Here is a 26438-nt window from a genome sequence, read left to right as displayed (position 1 = left end):
TCTCATTGTTTCCCTACTCACAGCATTCAATACACACCTGCCTGAAAGCAACAACCCCGCCGCCAAGGCAACGTCATCGCATTGTGTTTTCCAAGGCGAGAAAGCTGACGGAATTAATGCAGGTTTGTCAATGATCACAATGAGCCGAATTCATGATAAGGAACCTTATAAAGTTCCACGGGGTCAAGACGAATCTAAGATGTCCAGAGCATCGTTTGTGACCACAAGAAACGGCGTGGAAATCCACAAAGTGTCAGAATACGAATTACTGGACAGTGTTGGAATATCACAAGAGAGTATAACCCAAGGAAATCAGATCCAAGCGAGCCCGTTACCCATTGTTTTGGATTCGCCAAAACAAGACCTTCAGATTCAGCCAAGTCCAGTGATGAACTTCAAAGCCATGGAACATTACGGTTAAGTGAATGATAAATTTAAGTGCCCGTTTTAGTAATCTAGTATCCTGGTATATTTAGCAGAAAATGGGAATACGTATAAGAGTACCATGCCACGGTCAGCCAAATGACAATTTCCAGTTTTCAGGTTCCTATCAAAATTCAAAACAATCATATTAAACTCATTAACAAAGTGTTCTTTCACTCCAAGCTTTGTGTCCTTCTTTACTACAACAAAGCAAAACACAAAAAGTAAAAGACTTAAAGAAAAAGTAGAAAATACACCACTTACTTAAGGACCATGAAAAAGCCACTTAAAAGTGAAACACCAGTAACCAATATATAAGCCTTGATTTATTTATTTTTGTTCGCTGCGGACGGCTCAAATTTGACGTCGGAGGAGTGTTAGGAAAGCTTAGCACTGATAACAAGTTTCTAGTGTTTTGTGTGATTGAGGAGGTTAAAGTGGTAAATTAGGGTCAGGAATTTCTGTTGTTTGTATCAAGCTTTGCATAAGGATTTAGCTTTTTATTGTTACTTAGCGTAGCATTTAGTTTTGAGGGAATATGCCGCTTCACTATGTCTACATTCAGCTGCAGTCACCCGTAAAGGGAACTCGTCAATTAATTGCTTTGTTTTCATGCCTTGCGCTATTTGCTAAACAATAACCCTATAAAAGCAAACAGCACTTGTTCTTGTGGCACAACGAACTTATTTACGCGCTTTCCGGAACATTGAGTCACTACACAAATGTTCCTTGTGTTCGTTTCTAAAAATACTATTTCACGAAACAATTACTTTAGTTAGGTTAATCTATCTGCCTTAATTAGTTTCCTTTAAAACTGCGCGGTGTCTATTCAATTTGACACTTTTCGCTTGAATTCGATACATTCTGAGTTATTTTTAGTCGAACCTCTGCACATCAATAGCTGTTAATTTGCTTTTCGGCGTTGCTCTCTTCACCGCAAAAGCCAGATCCAGATTACAGGTATGAATGGTTTTGCCGACTCGTAGAATTCCAAATATGCAGTTTTTGTTAAAGGTGGTAAACTCTGTAATTTAACAGCGATGGTACGTGCTTCGACAGCCGCTCGCTGACCTTGCAATTCTATTCATACTTCGCTAGTGCGTGCTCCAAGAGCTTTTGCTGACTCTGCTGCTCTTGTAATTTATTGTTTTAAGGAATTTTCAATTTAGGTTACTTTTAAAAATAGCCTTAGCAACAATAGCTTCCAGAGTTAAAAATATATTTTGTGGTTTACTTTCGTTAAGATCAAACAAGTTGTGTATGCACTTCTTTGTATTTCTTTTAGTTGAATAGCGGTTCGAATCATATATAACGTAGTCAGTTTGTATACTGTTTTTCGATTACATCCATGATAACATCTGCGATTACAACCTGTACGATTACTTCTGCAACAACATGTACGAGTGCTAGGAATAAACGCTGTTGGATCCAAGTCAAGTTTCTCTCATTGCTGTCTACCAGTTCGTGGTTTGATCCCGTACCTCAAGAGGGTGACGGCTCTTTGCCGCGAGCGAGTTGCCCATTTGAGTCTAATTTCCCCCGTGGTCAGTTATTTTCCAAACGCCAGAGAACCGTAAAGTCCATACTTGTCCCGAAGTGGAAAAACCTTCCGTCACAAAATCATATGAACATAATGAAGTATAAAAGTGACGCCTTTTGAACATAATAGTGACGTTTTGTTTGCACCAAACATATGCATAATAGTAAAAAAAATCGAACATGATCTGTAAAACCCATCCCTCTAGCCAACCATTCAAAAAAAAAAAAATTAAAGTATTTCATGCACTTCACCGCAAAAGTTGATCAGATTCCATGGTGACTGACAGCTTTCCATATCAGCAGAAAGAAATGAAAAATGTTGAATCGCTTGTTATTGTCGTTTTACTGCATTACTGTATTTTTCTGTATGAAATCCTCACTGAGTTGAAAAAAGTTACAATACCAGAGAGCGAGGCTTGGATTGGAACAGGTAAAGGTCGGCAGTAACCAATTTTGAGCTCCATGAAACACTATGTTTAACAGCTTTTACATCCATTAATTTAGGAAAAGGATCTATTTCTCAGACAATTGGTCCATCAACGCATGTTTTCATGTTCCCTTCTGTTCAGCTCTGAATAAATTTGTCACGTATTTTCCAAGTTATGATGGAGTAGTATCAGGGATTCAAAACGCACATAACAGTTTATGTAAGGGCAATTGAGCAACATTTCAAAGCTGTTAATACTTATTTCAGTTTGACTTTGCCAATTCCGTCCTCCTTCTCTGCTAAACTATCTGATCTTTGATAAGATCACATTCCTGTAGCAAAAAACTCCCACTTACAGCTCGAACAAATAATATCTCTGCTGATCAAAAATTCCTGAGGTCAAATTCTCCAATTGATTGTTATCCAAGTGCCTGGAAACAAAAGAACATATCGTAGCGAAAACTATCAGTATATTGAATATAACTATTGTTAGCATAGTCATTATCTTTTATTATAATAAAATTTTGATATAACGCGCGCGCTGATTGGTTGAAACAGCGTGCTTTATCAGAGTACAGATGCACGGAGCAACGGTGTCACGCCATCACCCTGTTTGTGAAATTCCTGGACTTCTCTCTCAGTTTTATTTATTTATTATTATTATTATTATTATAATTTTTCGATCCAGACGTCTTTTATAACCTAGAAAACGTAAACGAGCTGGACATAGACCACCCTGTGCGCATACAAGGTAAAAAAAACAGTACAAATAACACGGTGATTGAAAGTGAAGTTTCCGAAGAAGTTAGCGACTAAAACACAGAGCCAAGTAGAAATATAAACAAACCGAGATTTGCAAACATGTCAACCGACGAAATGGTCGAAATTACATCGAAGGCAGAGACGATAAACACCAAAGATAGCATAAAATGGACAGCTCAAGTTTTAGAACGAAAGATGTAAAAATGTCACAAGCTTAAACATTAGTGTTAAAAGGTCCCGTAAACGCTCGTTAGCTATATTCTCGTACAAAAAGATCAAACAAAAAATTGAGAGAACTGAAAATTTAATTAGCCAACGAATACACAAATATATAAGCTTACAAGATCCTTACATTTTTGGTGCAAGTTCTATCACGCCGCATCATGGCCACCTCCGCTCATCGCAGTGAAGCAAGCCTCAGAAATTACAACGCTCGCCCTTCGAGTGAACAACTTACAGCTTGTTCAGATATCCTGTCTGGAGCATTGAGTGGGAAGCCACAGCAGCCCTTTTCTTAACGGTGTCAACAGTTCGAGCACTCCTCTTGCTCCCGCGAATTCGACTGTTGCTCATTCACAAAACACAGCGCAGCAGTTGGTTTATTACCGGCCGCAAGCTTTAAAGTAGTTTGTTTTCGAATTGCCATGTTGATGACGTCCAGATTTTCACGAGCCACAAAACACTCAAGAAGTAGGGAGAAACACTCGACTACGTCTCGTGTTTCCCCCTACACTTCTTTCGTGCTTTAGCCGCTTCCTGCGTGCTTTACAACAGAACAGAGCACAGTCGAGGCTTCTTTATTTGTTAATCATTATCATTCTCATTATAACTATTATTTATCGATTAGGTAATGGTAGACATTTTTGCTCCTTTTTTGTTTCATCGTTCGTTTCTGGTACCATTTACTTTTCGTTTAGAATGCTTTGGAAGGGTCTCACTCACAGCTGTCGCAGCCATCTGTTGTTGTTGAACACTCCATTTGGCAAGGTTTCTAACTCGTTGTTGCCCAAGTACCTACAAACAAATAATAACGTAGCCGTCGATAAAACCAGAAACACGGAACATTCCGGTACATTCCGGAACATCCCGAAACATGAAAAAAAAAAAAATAAATGAAATAAAATAAATAAATAAATAATAAAAATAAATAAATGAATAAATAGTCAGATAAAAATAAAGGCAAAAATGAAAAAAAAGAGGTGTGTTTATATTTATATATTTTTTTTAAAATGAAGTTACATTTTATCCGAAAGAAATTCATACAAGAAGAAGTACGGAGCAGGTGGGACGGTAGGATAAATAGGGTGTTGTAACTGACCACAATGAATGAAGGCGCAGGTAACTTTCCGTCGTTTGCGTCACGTGTTCATCGTCGCATAGTTTTTTTTGTTAGCACTTATCCACTGAATAGTAATTTATCCGGTGGATAGGGTTATCTACACCTTGAACAACTGGGCCGTGAAGTTTACAAAGCTGTTTTCTCGCTTATAACTATTTTTCATATGAACAAAGTTTCCTGTTTGGCCTGCTTTGTTCTTAAGATAAAATCCATTGAAACAAGCACGGAAGGCCAGAGAAGTGCTCATGGCTTTCGTTCGAAAAACAGGTCCAAACTCCCAAACTTTGGTCCCGAGCGAGCAACAAAGGAGTACAAGTACGGAACATGAGGCCTTAGGCGAAGACACGTTGAGCCCGGGGAGGGTTTTGGTAAAAAGACTGCGCGAACGACTTTAAGTTCCACTCCAAACATTGGGAAATTAATTTTTTGGTCAGCCGAGCTAGAGCTGATCCATTTCTGGCACAGCGTGCCACATTTCTGGCACATTTCTAACGCGTGATGCAAACGGCGGGAAAGTACTTGCGCCTTCATCCAGTGTGGTCAGTTACACAGCCTCATTTATCCTACCGTCCTTCTTCTTATGTGAATTTCTTTCGGATACAATGTAACTTCATTTTATATAAATATATAATTACACACATTTATTTATTCACTTTTTTAAATTTTTCCTTCATTGTTATTTTTATTAATTTTTTTTTTGTATCTTGATGTTTTATTTATTTATTTATTTATTATTTTTTTTCGTGTTCCAGAATGTTCAGGAATGTTCCATGTTCCTGGTTTTATCGACGGCCTAATAACGTAGCGTTAACGGTTAAAATTTATTTGTTACACTCAGTAAGCTATGGATCGAACTCCGTGCTACTGTTCTGAAAAGCCAGTGAGTGATGGATACATTTGCATGTGCTCAAATCCCCACTTTGGATTTTGTAAACGGATCAAGATCGTTTGATGATGAAGGTTAGCAGGTGATACTAATTAAAAGAAATGTAACAAAAGTACATGCCACTTGCAACTCGCACATTTCTTAGTTTCCGTCAGATCTACGTGATTACTCCGTTATTTTCTTCTTCTTCTTCTTCTTCTTCTTCTTCTTCTTCTTCTTCTTCTTATTATTATTATTATTATTTTCATAAAAATGCATCTGATACTGAACGTTCATCAACAGTGTGCTTCATAGCCTCATTCGAAAAAGAAAATGAGTTTTATCCCACTAGAGCATGCGCAGCTTTCAACATAGGGATCTCATTCCAGTTCAGGCCATGAATGAGAAAAAAATATGAGTTCTTGCTGTATTAACTGTTTGAAGAATGGTGACAATTAAAAGAATATCAAGCGGCCATTCATTTAAAATACACGCACTTTCCAGAGCAAGGTAAGGAAACGACCAACTCAGCAGATGGTCTTAAGAAAAAAAAGCGCTCCAGTTAAAAATAAAACATGAAAAGAATGATATTAAAAAGCAACTGGTGGATGCAGAGAATATGCGTTATAAAGTGTTCTTTTTTTGCAGTATTTCTGCAATCAATTAGGATATTTTACAACGCAGATGTTTTACATACAGAAGCTGCTCTTTGGGGGATTAAAAAAAAAATCCTCCCGTGAAATGCTTTGCTCGTTTCAGTTTCGATAATACTCAAATTCATAATTATATGCCCTACTCCCTTCAAGTAGCCCAACGCCTCATGATCAGCAAATATACCTTCCCTTAAATATTCGAGAGGAACGAAACTGTCCTCTATTTGAATTAACATCAGTTAACTCCCTGGATCGAGGAATTTTTATTAAAATCTTTCAAAGGTTTTTGAGGTATATAAAAGGGAACAGGAAAAGCGAACAGCTTTTTTAAACGCATGACACACATACGCAGGCTGTGCTAGAGGTATTAATCCGCTTTTTATTCTTTTCTTTTTTTGTAATAATAATAATAAAAATATCAAACAAAGACGAAGGAAAAAAATGGAGGCGTTACTCATGATGCGAATAACAAAGAGGAATTAAAGAGGTATCCTCGTTTACAGTTTAATTTAGTTTCTTGTACGGCGGGTGTACATACTTTCACATATTATGTGATTGTTTCAATATACAGAACGAGTAAAAATTCGCCAACTTTGCAATATGTAAATTAAAGTAACAAAAATTATATATTACAGATCGGCGAGATTACACAACGGCGAAATAAACCGTCTGTATAATAGAAGGCATCGATATCTCGCCGTTGATCATTGGCGAAGCCAACCGTCTGTATAATAGAAGACATCGATATCTCGCCGTTGATCATCGGCGAAGCGAACCGTCTGTATAATAGAGGGCATCGATATCTCGCCGTAGATCAACGGCGAAGCGAACCGTCTGTATAATAGAAGGCATCGATATCTCGCCGTTGATCAACGGCGAAGCGAACCGTCCGTATAATAGAAGGCATCGATATCTCGCCGTTGATCATCAGTGAAGCGAACCGTCTGTATAATAGGGGGCATGGATATCTCGCCGTAGATCAACGGCGAAGCGAACCGTCTGTATAATAGAAGGCATCGATATCTCGCCGTTGATCAACGGCGAAGCGAACCGTCCGTATAATAGAAGGCATCGATATCTCGCCGTTGATCATCAGTGAAGCGAACCGTCTGTATAATAGAAGACATTGATATCGCGCCGTTGATCATCGGCGAAGCAAACCGTCTGTATAATAGAAGGCATCGATATCTCGCCGTAGATCAACGGCGAAGCGAACCGTCTGTATAATAGAAGGCATCGATATCTCGCCGTAGATCAACGGCGAAGCCAACCGTCTGTATAATAGAAGACATCGATATCTCGCCGTTGATCATCGGCGAAGCCAGCCGTCTGTATAATAAAAGGAATAGATATATTTCGTCGTTGATCATCGGCGAAGCGAACCGTCTGTATAATAGAAGGCATCGATATCTCGCCGTTGATCAACGGCGAAGCCAACCGTCTGTATAATAGAAGGCATCGATATCTCGCCGTTGATCATCGGTGAAGCCAACCGTCTGTATAATAGAAGACATCGATATCTCGCCGTTGATCAACGGCGAAGCGAACCGTCTGCATAATAGAAGGCATCGATATCTCGCCGTTGATCATCGGCGAAGCGAACCGTCTGTATAATAGAAGACATTGATATCGCGCCGTTGATCATCGGCGAAGCGAACCGTCTGTATAATAGAAGGCATCGATATCTCGCCGTAGATCAACGGCGAAGCGAACCGTCTGTATAATAGAAGGCATCGATATCTCGCCGTAGATCAACGGCGAAGCCAACCGTCTGTATAATAGAAGACATCGATATCTCGCCGTTGATCATCGGCGAAGCCAGCCGTCTGTATAATAAAAGGAATAGATATATTTCGTCGTTGATCATCGGCGAAGCGAACCGTCTGTATAATAGAAGGCATCGATATCTCGCCGTTGATCAACGGCGAAGCCAACCGTCTGTATAATAGAAGGCATCGATATCTCGCCGTTGATCATCGGTGAAGCCAACCGTCTGTATAATAGAAGACATCGATATCTCGCCGTTGATCATCGGCGAAGCGAACCGTCTGCATAATAGAAGGCATCGATATCTCGCCGTTGATCATCGGCGAAGCGAACCGTCTGTATAATAGAAGGCATCGATATCTCGCCGTTGATCATCGGCGAAGCCAACCGTCTGTAATATAGAAGACATCGATATCTCGCCGTTGACCATCGGCGACGCCAACCGTCTGTATAATAGAAGACATCGATATCTCGCCGTTGATCATCGGCGAAGCGAACCGTCTGCATAATAGAAGGCATCGATATCTCGCCGTTGATCATCGGCGAAGCGAACCGTCTGTATAATAGAAGGCATCGATATCTCGCCGTTGATCATCGGCGAAGCGAACCGTCTGTATAATAGAGGGCATCGATATCTTGCCGTTGATCAACGGCGAAATGAACCGCCTGTATAACAGAAGGCATCGATAACTCGCCGTTGATCATTGGCGAAGCGAACCGTCTGTATAATAGAAGACATCGATATCTCGCCGTTGATCATCGGCGAAGCGAACCGTCTGTATAATAGAAGACATCGGTATCTCGCCGTTGATCATCGGCGAAGTAAAGTCATAAGCAAGATTTCCCGAAGATTTCCTATGTTCCATTACATGTTTTTCATTTAGCCTGATAGCTCCTGATCAGGCAAATCGACAGTCGTTTTGCCATACGCTTTGAAATAAAGAGCGCCTGCTCGGGACTTTCGGCCAAATCATGGACGCCTCCTGGGGATTTAAAATCCCTACAGGGGCAACGAATCAGATGTCTTTTTTTAAGCAAAAATTTTGTAGACCATTGACTAATTAGTTGGTAATTTTTTTTCCTTTTTGGTCTTTAACAAAGCAACATTCGTTGCTGGGAATCCTATTTCCCTGATATAACCCGTTGTCCTACATAGCAAGCCTTGTCATTATCTCCATACACAGCAAATGCTTGATTCTTAGCAATGTCGTCCGTTTTAGGATTACGCATGAAGTAGACTCTAACCTATGGACAGTAAGCTTACTAAAATCTGTGCAGCACTAAGGCGGCCACATATTTGATAGAATGTCTGCATTGTGTTCACCAGGAAACGCTCTTATTGGACGTAAAGTTAAAGTTGAATTCAACCGTGAAAATGGCAATGGCACTATCGAATACCTGGGCTGGATAAAAGGCACCATTGTTGCCTGGAATAACCTCGAAGATTATTTGATACATTATGAAGACGGAGACCAGGAATGGCTGACATCCGTAGAAGACCAGGATGTTCGACTTTTATAACTTTTAAAACCCACATACACACATACAAATTTGGGTTTTCACTTACAGATACATTACAGTTTTCTGTTACATGGTACAGCTTTTGCTTATTTGAATGAAAAGTGATGTCATTTTGAGGCCGAAATTATGAAGTACGAATTAGCCTTCGAATAAGCGCCCCAGCAATTTAACTGTAAATACAAAAAACTTTTAATTAAAAGGGATTTGCTGAAACAAAGACAAGCAAAAATTACAGAGAGATTTAAAGCCCGCCGCACACGTGAGGAAAGAGCTGAGCAAAATGCCTCGCGAGGCAGATAGCTTAGCCGTTTCCTCTCGTGTGCGGTGAAGTTTTGGTGAGAATTTCGCCTCGCGAGGCGAAATCTCAAAGATCCAACATGTTTGATATTTGAGATTTCGCCTCGCGAGGCGAAATTCTCACCAAAACTTCACCGCACACGAGAGGAAACGGCTGAGCTATCTGCCTCTCGAGGCATTTTGCTCAGCTCTTTCCTCACGTGTGCGGCGGGCTTAAGGCTCGACGTTTAGGAGTCATCTTGACTCCATTATCAAGAGAAAAAAATCAGTTTGTGAACGCGGATATTTAAATAGGCTAGAGCTGAAAATTAACATATTGATAGATGGTTAAACAAATACTTTAGCGCGAATTGAATCAGTTTGCACGTTCAGTTCTGGTTTCAGTTTGCGTATGAATAGCATCTCATGAATGAGGCAATACAAAAAACAGTAGATATTTTTATTTAAATAATTTATACAGATAAATAAAACAGCGTTTCCGATGTAGTTTAAAATATTCAGCAGTTCACATATGAATGACTGTCCTCAGGCTTTTAAATTGGGGTAATAAGTTATCAAAAGTTCAATTTTGGACCAAGAAACTATCTTTGACCCCACAAATTCATTCTAACAATGGACTGTCAATCCAAACGTGAAGGGCTGGATCCAAAACTATTTCATCTTTATTAGCACAGATTTTCTTTATGTTTTCTATTAAAACCGTTGCCTAACTATCATTAGGCTTATATCATTAGGCGTTCGCAAAATAGGATAGAATAAATTAGTGTCGGACGTATCACCAAATAATAATACATTGAAAATATATAACTATATACATGGGATGGTTTACAAATGCTCAAGGCAGAGAATGATTTAACATTTATGATACAAAAGATGTTAAATGTGTAAAACAAGTTGGAAGAGAAATGGAAACTTTAATATCATTTTTTAAGGAGTTGAATTCTATTAATTTGGGGTACTTCGAAGCTTACAGAAAATTTAGGAAGATAAGTTACAGAAAGGAAGGACCGTTTCTTAATTTGTCCTATTAGATTTCCCAAACAGAGGCATTTAACTCGCCGTTGTACAACGGCGAAATTACAGTCTCCTTTATATACAGAGGCATTTACTTAGCCGTTGTACAACGGCGAAATTTCAGCCTCCTTCGTATATAGAGGCCTTCACTTCGCCGTTGTACAACGGCGAGATGTTAGTGTCCTTTATATACCGGTGAAGCATTTACCTCGCCGTTGTACAACGGCGAGATTTGTGTCCTTTATATACAGAGGCATTCACTTCGCTGTTGTACAACGGCGAGATTTCAGTCTCTTTTATATACAGAGGCATTTACTTCGCCGTTGTACAACGGCGAAATTTCAGTCTCTTTTATATACAGCGGCAATTACTTCGCCGTTGTACAACGGCGAGATTTCAGTCTCCTTTATATACAGAGGCATTTACTTCGCCGTTGTACAACGGCGAGATTTCAGTCTCTTTTATATACAGAGGCATTCATTTCGCCGTTGTACAACGGCGAGATTTCAGTCTCTTTTATATACAGAGGCATTTACTTCGCCGTTGTACAACGGCGAGATTTCAGTCTCCTTTATATACAGAGGCATTCACTTCGCTGTGGTACAACGGCGAGATTTCAGTCTCTTTTATATACAGAGGCATTTACTTCGCCGTTGTACAACGGCGAGATTTCAGTCTCCTTTATATACAGGGGCATTCACTTCGCTGTTATACAACGGCGAGATTTCAGTCTCTTTTATATACAGAGGCATTTACTTCGCCGTTGTACAACGGCGAGATATCAGTCTCTTTTATATACAGCGGCATTTACTTCGCCGTTGTACAACGGCGAGATTTCAGTCTCTTTTATATACAGAGGCATTTACTTCGCCGTTGTACAACGGCGAGATTTCAGTCTCTTTTATATACAGAGGCATTCACTTCGCCGTTGTACAACGGCGAGATTTCAGTCTCTTTTATATACAGAGGCATTCATTTCGCCGTTGTACAACGGCGAGATTTCAGTCTCTTTTATATACAGAGGCATTTACTTCGCCGTTGTACAACGGCGAGATTTCGATCTGTAATATATACAGAGGCGTTGATTTCGCCGTTGTACAACGGCGAGGTTTCGATCTGTAATACATAAGTTGTTTATTTACATATTGCGAAGTTGGCGAATTTTTACTCGTTCTGTATATTGAAACAATCGCATAATATGTGTTTGTCTGATCACCGCTTGTACGGCTCATAAGATGTGACGCGCGCACTTGAATTGAACATGTTCCAGTCATCGGCGATGAACTGAGGAGGTATCCTTGTCACTACAGTTTTATTTAATTTATTTATTTTATTGTACTGCTCAGAAGATTAGACGCTGCCACTTGAAAATGATCTAATGGTAGATCCGAGCTTTGCACTTATGCTGAGGATGGTTCTGGAGGTAGGATTTTTGAATTGAGTTCCTCTACGGAAACCTATCCATATCTTAGTGTAGAAGTATTTTAATATTGTTGGACACCTTGCCCTTTTGTACCTGATTCATGACAAGCTATCGCTGGAAGGTGAGAAGCTGACATACATTGACCACCTTTGGACGAAGCCTGGCCTAAGGTTGGCCTCCAGACGTATATGAAGGACTGCATTGCTTGGTGCATTAACATGTCCCGAGAAGACTAGCACTCGAGGAATGATTGCACCCGCCATCTTGTACTTGTAACAGCATATGTGTGGAGCTTTACCCTTGTAAGGGTTGTATTAAAGAAGAATCGAGGAAACAGCTACAATTCGGCTTTCTCAAGAAATTCCACTAGCTTATTTTTATTTTATGCATGACTGTGTCAGGTCAATTTCATTAGTTTGAGGATAAAGTTAAAACAATGAAAACATGGGATAAAATTGAAGAATGAATTTCACACTTCAGCGAGTATTGGAAGCTTCCCGACAGGAGGACTTTAGCAAGGAAAGGCGGGGAAAGTAAATGTTTTTAAAGAATGAGATCGCCTTCTCCCAAATACATAAAGAGCAAATGCGCACTGCTCTATAAACAGTCTACCAGTGATCGAGTAGGCTGGCAAAGCTAAGCCGGTAAGAGTGATTGTATGTTTAATTTAATCCATACTTCAAAGCATTCCGCTTCATCGCCTTTGCGGTACGGGAGCTTAAACTCCTTTCACTGATTTAAATTTGCAGAGTTTTCCTCGTGTATTTGGGTTTTCATTTTTACTATTTTACCGTCAATGTTCTAGACGTGTTAAAGAAATGGCAATTGGCATAAACTTTTTAAAACATTCTGTACATATCGATTAGCACTGTCATCAGGGCAAGGCGGAATAACCAGGGAAAGCTTCAGAGGAGAATAAGTGTAAAGTAATCCCCTACCAAACAGTGTCGTAAATCCAGGGCCGTACATAGCGCGGGGGCAGAGGGGGCAGCTGCCCCCGCCAGGAAAACTTAATTTTTTTCTAACTTAGTGTTTGAGTTGGCTGAGCTATTTCTTGTAGCTATATTGGTTTGAAATCACAAGAAAATCGACTAATTGACCGAAAAAACATTCCTTCAATGTGAATTCCAAATAAGTGTTTTGGAAAATCTTTCGAGGTAAAAGCCAGTTCGAGTTTTCTCATGAAAATAATGATTTTGTAATTTGGGCTGCCTGTGGTTTAGAATTTGGTGGGTAAATAAAGACTGACAAGCCTACGCCACTCCCTGGAGCGGTTTCTAGCCTTTTAATTTTCAAATCTAGCTTGAACGACTATGATTTTTCACAGCTAAATTGGTTTGTAAAGCCTGCGCTACCCCCAAGTATTTGTAGCAGGTTTGGAGGATTTGATAGAGCCTTAGATTTAACCATCGTATGTTCAACATCACAGGTCCTTTGTGCCTAATGAGTTTTGATTTTTCTCTTCAGATTAATTATCTTCATTTTGAATATGACCTCTTATTCTGTGTGTTCAACGACAGTGTTTTTATGCCTCATAGGGCATTTCAGCTGGGTTTGGTTTGGCTCGTTTAACTGCGTGATAGTTCTAGCTGCCTCAGTTCTTGTTGAGATTTGTGTAATGTTAGGACAGGAATTAATCATTGCTTGTATCGTGCAATGATCTTTCTGTAGTTGTTGTAACGCCGGGCTCGGCTATTAGTTTTTGTCACAAGGTGTTGTGTTCCTTGCCACGGCTATTTGGTTCTCTAGTTACCGTTGTAGCATATTATAGAGCTATGCAACGTGTCACAGTAACAAAAGGCTTGAATTTTACGTAAATCGCGACTGTGTTTTTGCAAATGCTTCGCTCCACTGTTATAGTGCGTTTGAATTGTGGGAGCTCAGTGATTTTCTCCCTTTGATTACAGCAGTGTATTGACTGTGTTTTAAATTTACCGTTAAATGCGAGGCAATGTTTGGTTCAAGCTAAACAAGGTGTTTATGCCATAAAAAGTCATGACACTTAAGACAAAAGCATCAGTGTTTTTTTTTTCTTAAAAGGTCTTAGAGGCAGCTTTCCGTATAGGGGTGAAAACAAAATGTCCAATTTAAACCCTGTCTGTATGCGGGAGACCCCTGTCAGGGGTGTGCGGAGTTTGCCCCCGCAGACAAAAAATCCTTGGTACGGCTCTGCTCACGTAAACGTAAAAAGTTGAGCGTCGTTCAACTTTTTACATTTACTCACGCGGCTCACACATTGCTCCTAATTTAGCCGTACGTGAGACCGGTACGAACTCAGACCGGTACAACTTCAGAGATAATTGTTTCTGTTTACATGAAGCCTGTCTGAAAAATCATCAGAGTCATGCCGGTTTCACTCATTCCAGTTGCTGACCTGGCGCGAATGACTCGGACCGGTCTGAAGTCGGACCGCGGAACCATGTAAACACGAACTGATTTGATACCGGTTTGAGATCATTGTTTTGAGCATGTGAACGAGTGTTGTTGGATCATTCTAAGATGGCGGATAACTGGAAAAGTTCCAAAGAAAATCAAACCCGTTGGATTTTTAAGGATGCGATGGTTGACGATTTGATTGAAACACTAGAAGCATCAAAGATAGAATACGGAAGCATCAAAGGTAGAGGCTTTAGTTTTAAAGTAGGTCTTGTCAAATTGTATTCAGAATTGCGTAAGACAATGTCAGAGAAATAATAATCGTTTTTTTCCTCGCTTTCAGCTGTATTCTTTGTTATTAGCAGTGCTGCATTTAACATCAAAAAGGCACAATGAAACAGACCACAAAAGAAAAATAGAAACTTCCTGCATGTTTGATGTAAACATTCATGCCGATCTGAGGTCTCTTACAGGTCTGATGTAATCGCTCCATATATACTTTCAGAACGGGCTCATGTGAACTTAATCGTACCGGTCAGAGTTCGTACCGGTCTCGTGTAATCAGGGCGCGCGCCGGCTTGAGACTAAAGTGGGCTAAAGAGTGTAGGGCGTACGGCAGACACAACGCCCGTTCCAAATTAAAGGTTTCCAAAGAAGAGCCACCTTTTTGCTTAAAGTATCGCAAAACATCGTCAATTGGACTCTTCAAATTGTGTACAGACGGTTCAACGGTTTTTGATCAACAAATATTTTGACTGCTATTTAGCAAATGTTGAACAGTGAATCATGTCATGTTAAATGCTAACGTTGAAACAGGCTATTCAACAGTTTAAACAGAAATTGAGCAGGGTAATTCTATTCCGTTTAACAACGGCAACATCCAACGTGTTGAACGGCAAAAGAAAACAAGCAATTTATCACGATGAATAAAAAGTCTAAACATTGTTCACAACTTGTTAACCAAAAAATATTTAATGCTGTTAAACCTAGCTTGCGTGGTAGTCCTTTCCTTTCCAAGCGAGCGCAATAAACGAACTAAAGCTTCTGAGGAGATGGAGAAGAAAAACATGGAGGAGCGGGGGAGGTGAGAGCAAAAAATCAGCGTCAAAGAAACGGGACGAAAGGTACTCGGAACTTGATTGCACTTGATCGGTCTTTTGACGCTTGTTTGTAGGTCTTGTGAACTTATTTAACGCTGTCGAATTGTATTTCTCAGCGCCTTTCAACCACGATAAAAGTATATGCAAAGCCGTTTGTATCTTTGACTTCGCTTTCGAAGCGTTTGAAAGGTTTAGTCAATGTTTCTCACATTTGACCTCACCTTTCATAGATGTTAAAAGTGTGGTAAATTCACCACAACTTTAAGCATTTTTTGAAGTACCTCTAAGGTGAGCGGAATCAAGAATAGAATCATATTTGACCTCACTCTTGAGAAGAATCAATTGAATAACAACCTATGCTACGTCTCCACTTAAAAGCGTTAATAAGAACCCATTTTAATTACTGTTCTGTGGTGTGGCATTTCTAGAGCAAACATGGCTCTAACAAATTGCACCCTTTTTATTTTTTTAATAACGTTCGAGGCCGAGATACAGTAAACTCAAACTTAAGAACATACTATAAGACCATTACCCAGGCTGAGAGTCAGTACTAGTTAAGAACAATGTGGGAGCAGGGATGGCACAGTGGTGAGAGCACTTGCCTCCCAATGTGGCCCGGATTCGATTCCCGGACCCGACGTCACATGTGGGTTGAGTTTGTTGTTGGTTCTCGTCTAGCCTCCCACGCAGTCGTTTTTAGGGGACTCGTATTACCTTCACCCCACTTTGTGGGGAAGAGGTAATACGAGTCCCCTAAAAACGACTGCGTGGGAGGCTAGTTCTCGTCCTACTCCGAGAGGTTTTTCTCCGGGTTCTCCGATTTTCGTCCTTCCGCAAAAACCAACATTTCCAAATTTCAATTCGATCTGGAATGTAAGGACCACAGGTTTGTCAGTCGTCAGACTGTTAAGTGTCACCCTCGTTAAACAAAGTTGATTTATTTTATTTATTTAACTTTTTTTTAACAAATGTTTTTAAAAATGAACAATAAAATTACGGATAAAATAATACAAGTAAAACTTCATTTTACACAGTCCAATTGACCCAAATGATAGGTGTCTTGGTCCCGGGTAGCCTCCCACGCAGGCGTTTCTAGGGGTCTCGTATTACCTCCAATACGAGTCCCCTAAAAACGCCTGCGTGGGAGGCTAGGTCCCGTAGTCTTCGACACGTCTCTATAGATTTATTAAAATACTATAATAGGTAACTTAAGAACATCGTAAGAACTTTTCAAGGTCAAATTACCAAAAACATATAGATAATAATAATAAAATAAATAAGAACGTTCTGCCTCAGCTTCTAAATTAGGCGTTATTATACAAAGATAGAGTGCAGACTCGGTGAATAAGTCGTATATCACGGGCTAGCAACAGTTTAGCAATCTAAAATGGATGAGACAAGCGCATCTTAAATATGATACTAACTGTTTTCAGTTAATTTTCTTCAGTTTAACAAATACCCGGAATACTTGAAAGATATGTTTAGTTTGCGCTCCAGTATTATATTAAACCAGTGTCAAGTCAGAGATCCTTCTACGTGTCTCCAGGTCTTGCCGCGCCAAGTTTGATATCATGGTATTAACACTAATGATTCGACGATAGTCGTTACAAACAAAGCGTGTCGCACGACGCTGGACGGATTCCAAACAGTTGATATCTTTCTTTGTGTATGGAGACCAGGCAACGGAACCGTATTCACACACTGGACGGACCAGGGTCAAATAGGCCCGTCCTTTGACAGCATGACTACAGGACACCATATTTTGGAGTAAGCCTAAAATCTCATTCACTTCCTTTTTCACCTCTTCAGCCTGCTTATAGTTCAATTGAGTGAGCTGGTAATGTAGACCCCTAAAATAAATACTTCTGGAACGTGAGTCCCTTTATAGGCCAAAGGAGTCTTACTCAGCGTGTACGAGTATGATGATGGCTGGCGCTTACGGGTGATGGACATGATGTAGCATTTAATAGGGGCAAAGTTCATTAGTCACATGTCCACCCATTCCTCAAACTGCAACAGGTTCTGCTGAAGCGCATCGTGGTCAGCCAATGGCACAATATGGCGCGGTAGAGCACACTGCCATCCGCAAATAACTTAACACTCGATGATACTAACGAGGTTAGATCGTTAATAAAGCGAAGGAACAAGATCTGGAGGACACCAGATAGTACAGGTGATCACTTAGATGCATGATGAACCATTCCTCTTTACACGTTGTCTCCTACCAGTGAGAAAATCCCGAAGCAAGTTATTAAACTTTCCAGAAATGCCGTAAAATTTGGCCTTAAGGAGAGGCCTTTCGTGAGGCACAATGCAAAAGGCCTTTGCCAAGTCAAGAAAGACGACCTGGGGCCCGTTTCTTGAAAGTCCCGGTAACTTACCGGGCCCGATAAGTGTGTTTGGTGATAAATGTTTCTTAACAGAAGTCAAATTTTGTCAGCTTTGAATACTAAATTTTAAAATCTTATAATTCTGTGAAAACATTGGCTAAGTACGATGTCTGAAATTACTGTGTAATCGGCGAAAAACACACTTACAGATATACTTATCGGGCCCGGTAAGTGACCGGGACTTTCGAGAAACGGGCCCCTGACCATGTATCAGTAAGAATGCTGGCCCACTCATGAATGACCGTAATTAATTGGGTCTCACACGAAAGTCTTTATTGGAAGCCGTGCCTGGTGCTAAGAGATGACTGAGTTTGCACTAAGATGGCTAAAAATTTGCTTGCAAATAATGTGTTCCATGGTCTTTGCGATAACAGGCCTGTAATTCTTAGGGTCAGCGGAATGACCGTTTTTAAAGATGACAGTGATGTTCGCATCCTTCCAGGTAGAGGGTAGAGCGCCGTCATCAAATGATTGCTGGAAGAGTGAAACAAGGAAAGAGGCCAACTCGAATGCAGACTCCTTAAGAACACGAGCAGGAATTTGATCAGGCTCACAAGCTTTGTTGTCTATTGTAGTCAATAGTCTGTTGTTAAGAAGCAACAGTTATGATCCATCATAACTCCAAGTACAGCCTCGTGAATTTGCCCTCAGAATGATTTACCTGTTATCTGTCAGTTATTGTAACTGAGACGGTAGCCAAACAAAAACTGTCAATTTCTTTTGGTGAGTGAAATGTTACGCTCATTTGCGTCCATGTCAATTTAGATACCAAACTTCTTACGATGAAAATCATTTGTTCTCTGTTCTTAACCTTACGCAGCACGCTTAGCGGGCGGAAAGGGTTTTTTTTTTAATTAATTAATTAATTTATTTTGCAATACTAAATAGCTACTTAAAATACTAACAATACTTGCACTACTGACAGTGCTTACTGCGCGTACAATACTTACAATGCTTACAATGCTTACACTAAACAATACTTACAATACCTACATTACTACATTACTGACAATATTCTAGCGGGGCAGGGGGGGAGTTATGTTTTTCGTTCTTCTTTAAAATGCTTATGGATCTTGAGGTTGGTTTTCGAGCAATGAAAGGCCTAATCTTGTATCGGTATTGGTTTCTTCGATCGTCGCGATGTCAATTTATCTCCATACCACTGAAGATGGTAACTTGTATATATTTTGACTTCGCTTTAATTAAGCATTTTGGCTTCGCATTTAATTGCCGAAAATGTCGTCCAATAGTGTTGTTTTACCGTCACTCGTCAATTGTTTCATTCAGAGAAGACTAAAAAGCCTAACCATTTGCAGATTAAACTAGGGGCTCAACTCATAACTATTTCTTTTGTGCATATAATATTCAGCAATTACTCTATAATTGAAAGTTCCCACACGCTGTAAGTTATGCAGATTTCTCAGTTTTTGCTTTTTAACTGGCACAAATATCAATGTTAAATTTATGAAATGAAAATGATCTATAAATATATTTTTTAAAAACAATAAATTGAAAGAAAGCGTTATGTGAGTTGTTATATCTTAAAATCTTGGTGTTAATATTATTTTGACTTCCATAAGTACAGTTCCTGCCTCCATCTTCTCTCCTCTTGGAAGTCGTTATGGGATTACTATTGATATTTTACAACAGAAGGGTTCCACTTACAGCCACTGCAGCTCTGTATTGTAATCAAAGACACCGTGGGGCAGGTCCTTCAACTGGTTGTTTTCCAAGCGCCTAACAACAAATAATAAATAACTTGGTGTTATATATATTTAACGTTTACTTGAAAAGGTTTTTAATTACTAGATAAATCACGCGAATCTTATCATTCAAATATATATTTTTTCTCAAGCCTAGTTTTCATATGTCGGGAAAATCCCAGACGATCGGGAATTTCACTGTTTCCCAACAAGCCCCAGATTTTCACGAGATATCGGGAATTTGAGATATTCAGTCGGTGGCGGACGCCACTTTTATTTGTCGGGGGAAGTAGGGAATTGGGAAACTGGAGAGAGGCAATTTAGAGGATCACGGATAACGTGCTAAAACTGACGCCGACGTCCCCGACAGTACAAATTTGAGTTTTCATATGTCAGGATAGTCTGAAATGTCAGCCGTCTCCTCCCCCTAACCCACAGGGGGCGCGGGAGAGAGAGACGTCTGAATTCCGAGCGTTATAATGCCGTCCGTTGACGTCACACAGTAATTTATGCAATTTTGCATAAATAAAAACATTTTAAACAAAATGGCGGCCACGAGTCATGGAAGCGCGCGACGTGCATTGCAGCATGCATAATGTAAGAGGTTGTGTGCGTTTTTTAAGCCGTAAAATTTGAAGACAAAGCATCAAGAATGCATGTACGGGATGGCACTTCATTTTTCACCGAAGATGAATTGAAAAATGTTCCGATAATTGTTATTAGTAAATAAAGTGTTGACAGGCCAGACACGTCTCATATTAAAGCTCGTGGTATAGTGGTTTGAAATGTGACTTCTCGTTATGGTTTTGCTTTTTAAACTGTTTTTTTTTTTTTTGTATGACATAAGAGTAGGTCCTTTAGGATATTACTCGAAGCAATTGTTGGTTTTGAATAAAAGTCATTTGGTCCTCAACGCTGGGTGGTAAGTTGTGACAAAAGAAAGAATTTTGTTACGCACTTGATTGTTTTGTTGTAAAGCCGACTTCCGCTCAGTGAAAATCAGAGGTTACTTTTTCAATAAGATTGTGGGGTAGCCTCTAGCCCAAAAGTGCGTTTTGAAGTGGATGATGTTGTAATAGAATGATTTTGCAGATGAGTTGTTTCGAAGAAGTCTCAGGGCTTCATTTTTTATGAGTCCTTTTCTGACCCCGGTGGGTGGCAGGAAGAAAAATGTGTACTGGAAAGTCTCTGTTGGTTTAAAGTGCGTGCGAATGTCAAGGATTCTCGCTTGATTGTAGAATCGCTGAGACTTCTGAGAACCAAATACTCAGTGAAATCATTTTATTGCAATACCACCAACTTCAAAACGCGCCTTCAGGCAAGAGGCTATCAACACAATTGAAAAATAACCTCTGAGATTAAATTCACTGAACGGAAGTCGGCTTTATAACAAAACGAGAAAGTGCGAAATAAAATTCTTCTCTTCTTCACAACTTACCACCCAGCACTGTCTAATTAACCTCAAAAACACCTTGAAACCAACCATTGGCTCGAAATATTGAAAAAGCCTCCCACTTATCTCATACCAAAAAGGAAAGTCCAGTAAGAGAGATACTCGTGAGAGCAAAACCACGTTAAACGAGAAGTCACTTTTCACACCATGAACTTACGAGTTGTGTCCGGTCTGTCAACACTTTATATTCGCCGCCGAAATGAAATATCTGTTTTCGCAAGTTTGACCAATAAGAAACGATTATCTATTTCAATTAGGTAAGAACCAATCAAAAACTACCTACCATATTCGCAAAAGTACGTGACGTCACCGGACGGCATTATAACGCTCGGAATTCAGACGTCTCTCTCTCCCGCGCCCCCTGTGGGTTAGGGGGAGGAGACGGCTGACATTTCAGACTAGAATGATCGCCGACCATCGCAGAAATCTGGGACGCGTCGTGAAAATAGAAACACTCCCTATGAAGAAAACTTTTTTTGTCACGGTTTGTTAGTTTATGAATTTCTCGGTCTGAATATGTGGGGTTTACTGAACAAAACCTTCTCAATCCGCAATTATGATCCCGGAAAGGTTCGAATTTAGCGCCGGAAAGTGTCCTCATGTTGCGCGCGGCCAAAACGATCGTATTACAAGGTTGTGACGTAGAAAACACTTTGGAACACACGAGTGTCATGGCGGCGAAGGGAGTTTCTTCGATCTCGGCGACTTATTATGCAGCTGACAACTCCAATATGACAAACTGCGCGAAAAAAAAACTGGCATGCCGAGAATAAGCATACATTACTTCCCGAGAGACGAAACTTTACGGCAGAAGTAAATTCGGCGACTTTGAACCTGAATAACTTTTTTTTATATTTGAACAAACGCAATGAAACGTTCTGATGACTTTCAGAAATTAATCTAGGAACGATTTTGTGTGGTCGGTTAGTGTTCATTGACATTGACATTTGACAAATAGTCTTTTGTCTTTTGCAGACAAAAGAAGTAATTTTATCAGCCGTAATCATTACATCAGCAATACTGCGGATACTTCGAGGACATTTTTTTTGTTGCTGGTAACAATATAGCTAATTTGTTAATTTGGAAATAAATTAAGAACTAGCTTTAAGTAAGCGCAGCAACATTTGGCCCGCAGGTTTTGTCTGCAAAAATTGATTCAAAACCCTGCATGGCTTAGCTGAACCGTCTCGCAACAACTTTGAAATCAACGGCCTAAAATAGAGCATTGAGACGGCAAATAGAACTTGAAAAACTACGTTTAGCCAACATTGTGTCAATGTTAAGAAGACCCAAGTTGGAAAACAGACAAGTTGAGTTATTTCAAAGAAAGCGTGTTCGGGCCGACAGAACACAAATTTACATGCTAAATGATTTGCTCAGCAAATTATTTTCTTTTCTTTTTGAAACAATATATCCTTGGCAGCTACCTCGATGGAACGAAATTCGCTTTCCCGTGTAAAAGAGTGTTCGTTTTGCGGTCCAGTTTTCCCGCAAGCTGCTAAACGGTTTAGCAGCTTGCGGGAAAACTGGACCTCAAAACGAACACTCCTTTGACACGGGAAAGCGAATTTCGTTCCAACGAAGTAGCTGCTAAGGATATATTGTTTCAAAAAAAAAAGAAAAGCAAAATATATATGTATTGCAATAAACTTAGCAAATAGGTAAAGCGACATATGAACGCGTGCGTAAACGTAAAAAAGTTGATCAACGCTCAACTTTTTACGTTTACGCACGCGGCTCACACATCGCTTCTAATTTTATTTACGGGTAACTTGAAAGCCAGCTAAATTTACGTCTGTACGCACGTAAAATTTACCGGACAGAGAAAATCCACCTTAAGAATGGTGAAATGATAATGAAAAATGCTACTGTCAGTGTGGATTTCCACTGTCGCGTACATTTTACGCGCATACAGACGTAAATTTAGCTGGCTTTACGTACGTAAACAAAATAAGAAGCGACGTATGCACGGCTTGAATAAACGTAAAAAGTTGAGCGTTGCTCAACTTTTTTCATTTACGCACGTGGCTCACACACTGCTTCTAAGGCCCTGATTACACGAGACCGGTACGAACCCTGTTCGGTACGACTCAGACCGGTACGATTAAGTTCACATGAGCCCGGTCTAAAAGTATGAAGCAATTACATGAGACCTGTAAGAGACTTCAGATCGGCATGAATGTTTACATCAAACATGCAGGAGTTTCTATTTTTCTTTTGTGATCTGTTTCATTGTGCCTTTTTGATGTTAAATGCAGCACTGCTAATAACAAAGAATACAGCTGAAAGCGAGGAAAAAAACGAATATTATTTCTCTGACACTGTCTTACGTAATTCTGAATACAATTTGAAAGACCTACTTCAAAGTCAAAGCCTCTACCTTTGGTGTTTCCGTATTCTATCTCTGATGCTACCAGTGTTTCAATCAAGTCCTCAACCATCGCATCCTTAAAAATCCAACGGGTTTGATTTTCTTTGGAATTGTTCCAGTTACCCGCCATCTTAGAATGATCCAACATGCTCAAAACAATGATCTCAGACCGGTCTCAAATCAGTTTGTGTTTACATGGTTCCGCGGTCCGACTTCAGACCGGTCCGAGTCATTCTTGTCGGTTTAGCACTCGGAATAAGTGTAACCGGCATGACATGATTTTTCAGATCGGCTTCATGTAAACAGAAACAAGCATCTGTATGGAGACCGATCTGAAGTCGTACTGGTCTGAGTTCGTACCGGTCGCGTGACTGGTCGCCATGTTGGACGCGTTCTTTTTCTGGAAGATCTTTGAAGATCTCTATGTGAGGACGTGAGGTCTATTTTGGTACCAAGCATGGGTAAGTATTTTTCGTTTTCTTGGCATCAATGCTCGGTTACGACAACCGATTTTTGTCTTCATTACTCCGATTTGAAAACAGGCTTTTCAGTTGTCTTCATTCATTTTTGTAGGATTCTGTTAAAATCTTTTAAGTTTACTTTCATAGCTTTCACAGTGGATCAGATTTTGATCGTATGCTTTTAATTTTTTTTCAAGAAAGAATCGTGCGCGCTGAGTTTTGACTCAAATTAACACTATAATTCTGCGATTCATGTTACTGAACAGAGACCAACGGCTGTGGCTGTGTTAGATCTCACCATCGACGCTTCCCGATGTGCGTTTGGCATGCGTTCCTATCAGAAAGGTAAGATACAATAACAATAAGCTGACATTACTTGATTCATTCAGCAGCGCTAGATCTTTGTGAGCTATTTTAGCATGTAGGTTTCCCTAAAAACAATGTAGGATAAATGTTTAATTTGAATCTTTTAATATTAACAGCTGCATTCACAGTGTCAGAATGTGTGAACTGTTCCATCACATATAACCTTAAATATCTTGCAACAAGAAAATCACACCAAGCGTGCCTACTATAGTATATACCATTAATTCTAAATAGAAGACTTGTGCAACTGTTTTAATGTTATTTTACTAGTTCAGAAAATTTAATTGTACCTTTATTTTCATTAATTATTATAACAGCTTCATTACTGCTGGATACATCACTAAACCACATGCACCTACCAACACAACCAGTTTACCTTGTATCCTAAGAAGAGCCAACATGTCTGATGCTGGTTCAAGGAAACAAAAGTACGACAGATTTCAGGTTAACGATAATAAAATAACATGACGTTTCGACGACTTCATATCGTCATTGTCAAATGAGTAAAAATGGAAATGACGGAAACGCATATTTATAGGTATTGAAAGTGAGAAAATAAATTAGCATGAAAGCATTCAGGTAAAGAGTTTCGCGCGAATGGAATCCGCTTGCGTGTTCAGTTTCGGTCTTTTGTTCTTGATCCACAGCATTTCGTAGACCAAACATTCAAATTTGTCACGGCATTTCTTTATGACCTTAAAGTTCTTAATTAAGTTGTTAGGTGTTAAACCATGCGCGTCCCTGAGGTGTTTTCCGATCACAGAATGTTTATGCTCCTCAACGCGTTGATGTAGGTGGCGGCAAGTGTACCCAATATAATTTGTATCACACAAATCACATGTGAATTCGTATACTACACTTTGCTGATTGATCAGGGGAGGCTTTTCTTCTGTGACTCTCAGATGATCAGCGATCTTTTTGCTCGTGAACACCGGCTGTAGTTCTTGATTAATTTTAGTTCCGAGGTCGCCAAGTTGCCTGCGAACCACGTCCGCCGATTTCTGATCTTTAAATGGCAACGTAATCCGAACAGGGCGGTCAGAAGGTGTTTGAACTGGGTCTATAGGATGCTGGAGGCGATTGATAGCTGAGTCGATGAGTTTTTCGGGATATTTTAATTTCAAAAATATCCCTTTTAAGGTCTTGCATTCCTGCCAAAGGAAGTCTTGTGTAGACGATAAGCGTTTTGCGCGGTCTAGCATTGTTCTTAGAAGTGACCGTTTATACCGGCTGTCAACATGGCTTTGGTAATGTAGGAGGAGCCCTTGATTTGTTTGCTTTCTGTAAACACAGGTTTCAAGGCTGCCGTCGGTTTTGATGATTTCCAAGCCAATGAATGGTAATCGATCGTTGGTTGCTACTTCCATCGTAAATTGAATGGAGGGATGGGCTTCGTTAAGACATGTAAGCAAATCGGTGGCATCGGAGAGGTCGCGTACCAGAGCCAGCGTGTCGTCCACGTATCTCTTGTAGAAGCTCGGAAGCTTCTTCTCACTTGCTAGTTTCTCTTCAACTGAACACATGAACGCGTTTGCCATAAGTGGACCTAATGGTGATCCCATCGCGACCCCATCGACCTGTTCGTACAAGTTTCCATTGAATTGAAATAGTTGGTTTTTTGTGGCAACACTTAGCAGCTCGATCAGGTCGTCTTTGCTGATGTTCATGTTGTAGGTCTTGTTGAACCAATTATCTTTGAAGGCTTTATCGGCTAGAGTGTGGATGGTTTCGTCCAGAGGAACATTTGTGAAGAGAGCGGTGACATCATAGGAGACAAGAAAAACATTTCCGTCGAGTTTGAGGTGTTTGATTTCTTCGGCAAAATTGAAAACATCAGAGATTGTATACTCGTTAGTCGACAAAGGTTTCAGCTTTTCATCTAGCCATTTCGCGAGCGCATAGTTGTACGTTCCAGTTGCTGAGAGGATCGGCCGCATTGCGAGTGTTGTTTTGTACGTTTTGGGAAGGCCATATAAGTGGGCCAGGCGAGATCCCTTCTTACAGACAGAGTCTGCCATCTCTTTCGGCAGAATTTTACGCACGACTGATTCAAGATGTTTTTCTTTTGTCAGAAGCGGATGATAATATTTAGGTGGTCTTCCTCTTGTGGTTGGCTTTTGTTGGCTAACGGGTCAATTCAATTTACGATGGAAGTAGCAACCAACGATCGATTACCATTCATTGGCTT

At 40.1% G+C, this 26438-nt stretch overlaps 2 protein-coding genes across 2 annotated transcripts in view; both read right to left on the bottom strand.

The window, feature by feature from the left end:
* LOC146458589 (uncharacterized) overlaps window positions 1-12293 on the bottom strand; it is a 30928-nt gene extending 18635 nt beyond the window's left edge. Inside the window, exons 1-3 of the mRNA XM_085090494.1 lie at window positions 12169-12293; window positions 4094-4165; window positions 2746-2820 (exon numbers count right to left, since the gene is read on the bottom strand). Coding sequence (XP_084946620.1) covers window positions 2746-2820; window positions 4094-4165; window positions 12169-12293 — 272 coding nt within the window. The remainder of the gene's footprint in view (window positions 1-2745; window positions 2821-4093; window positions 4166-12168) is intronic.
* A 12425-nt stretch (window positions 12294-24718) lies between these two features.
* LOC146458588 (uncharacterized) lies at window positions 24719-26348 on the bottom strand. The gene has a single exon (XM_085090466.1). It carries the CDS (start codon window positions 26266-26268, stop codon window positions 24826-24828), a length of 1443 nt encoding a protein of 480 aa, XP_084946592.1. The 5' UTR covers window positions 26269-26348; the 3' UTR covers window positions 24719-24825.
* Window positions 26349-26438: the final 90 nt, after the last annotated feature.

The sequence above is a fragment of the Pavona decussata genome, unplaced genomic scaffold (assembly GCF_977016875.1).
Source record: "Pavona decussata unplaced genomic scaffold, jaPavDecu1.1 SCAFFOLD_232, whole genome shotgun sequence".
Classification (NCBI taxonomy): domain Eukaryota; kingdom Metazoa; phylum Cnidaria; class Anthozoa; order Scleractinia; family Agariciidae; genus Pavona; species Pavona decussata.
This window is presented reverse-complemented; position numbering and strand designations above follow the sequence as displayed.

Coding starts and splice junctions, on each gene's coding strand:
- LOC146458588 (XM_085090466.1), bottom strand. CDS start 26,268: ATGGCAGACTCTGTCTGTAAGAAGGGATCTCGCCTGGCCCACTTATAT.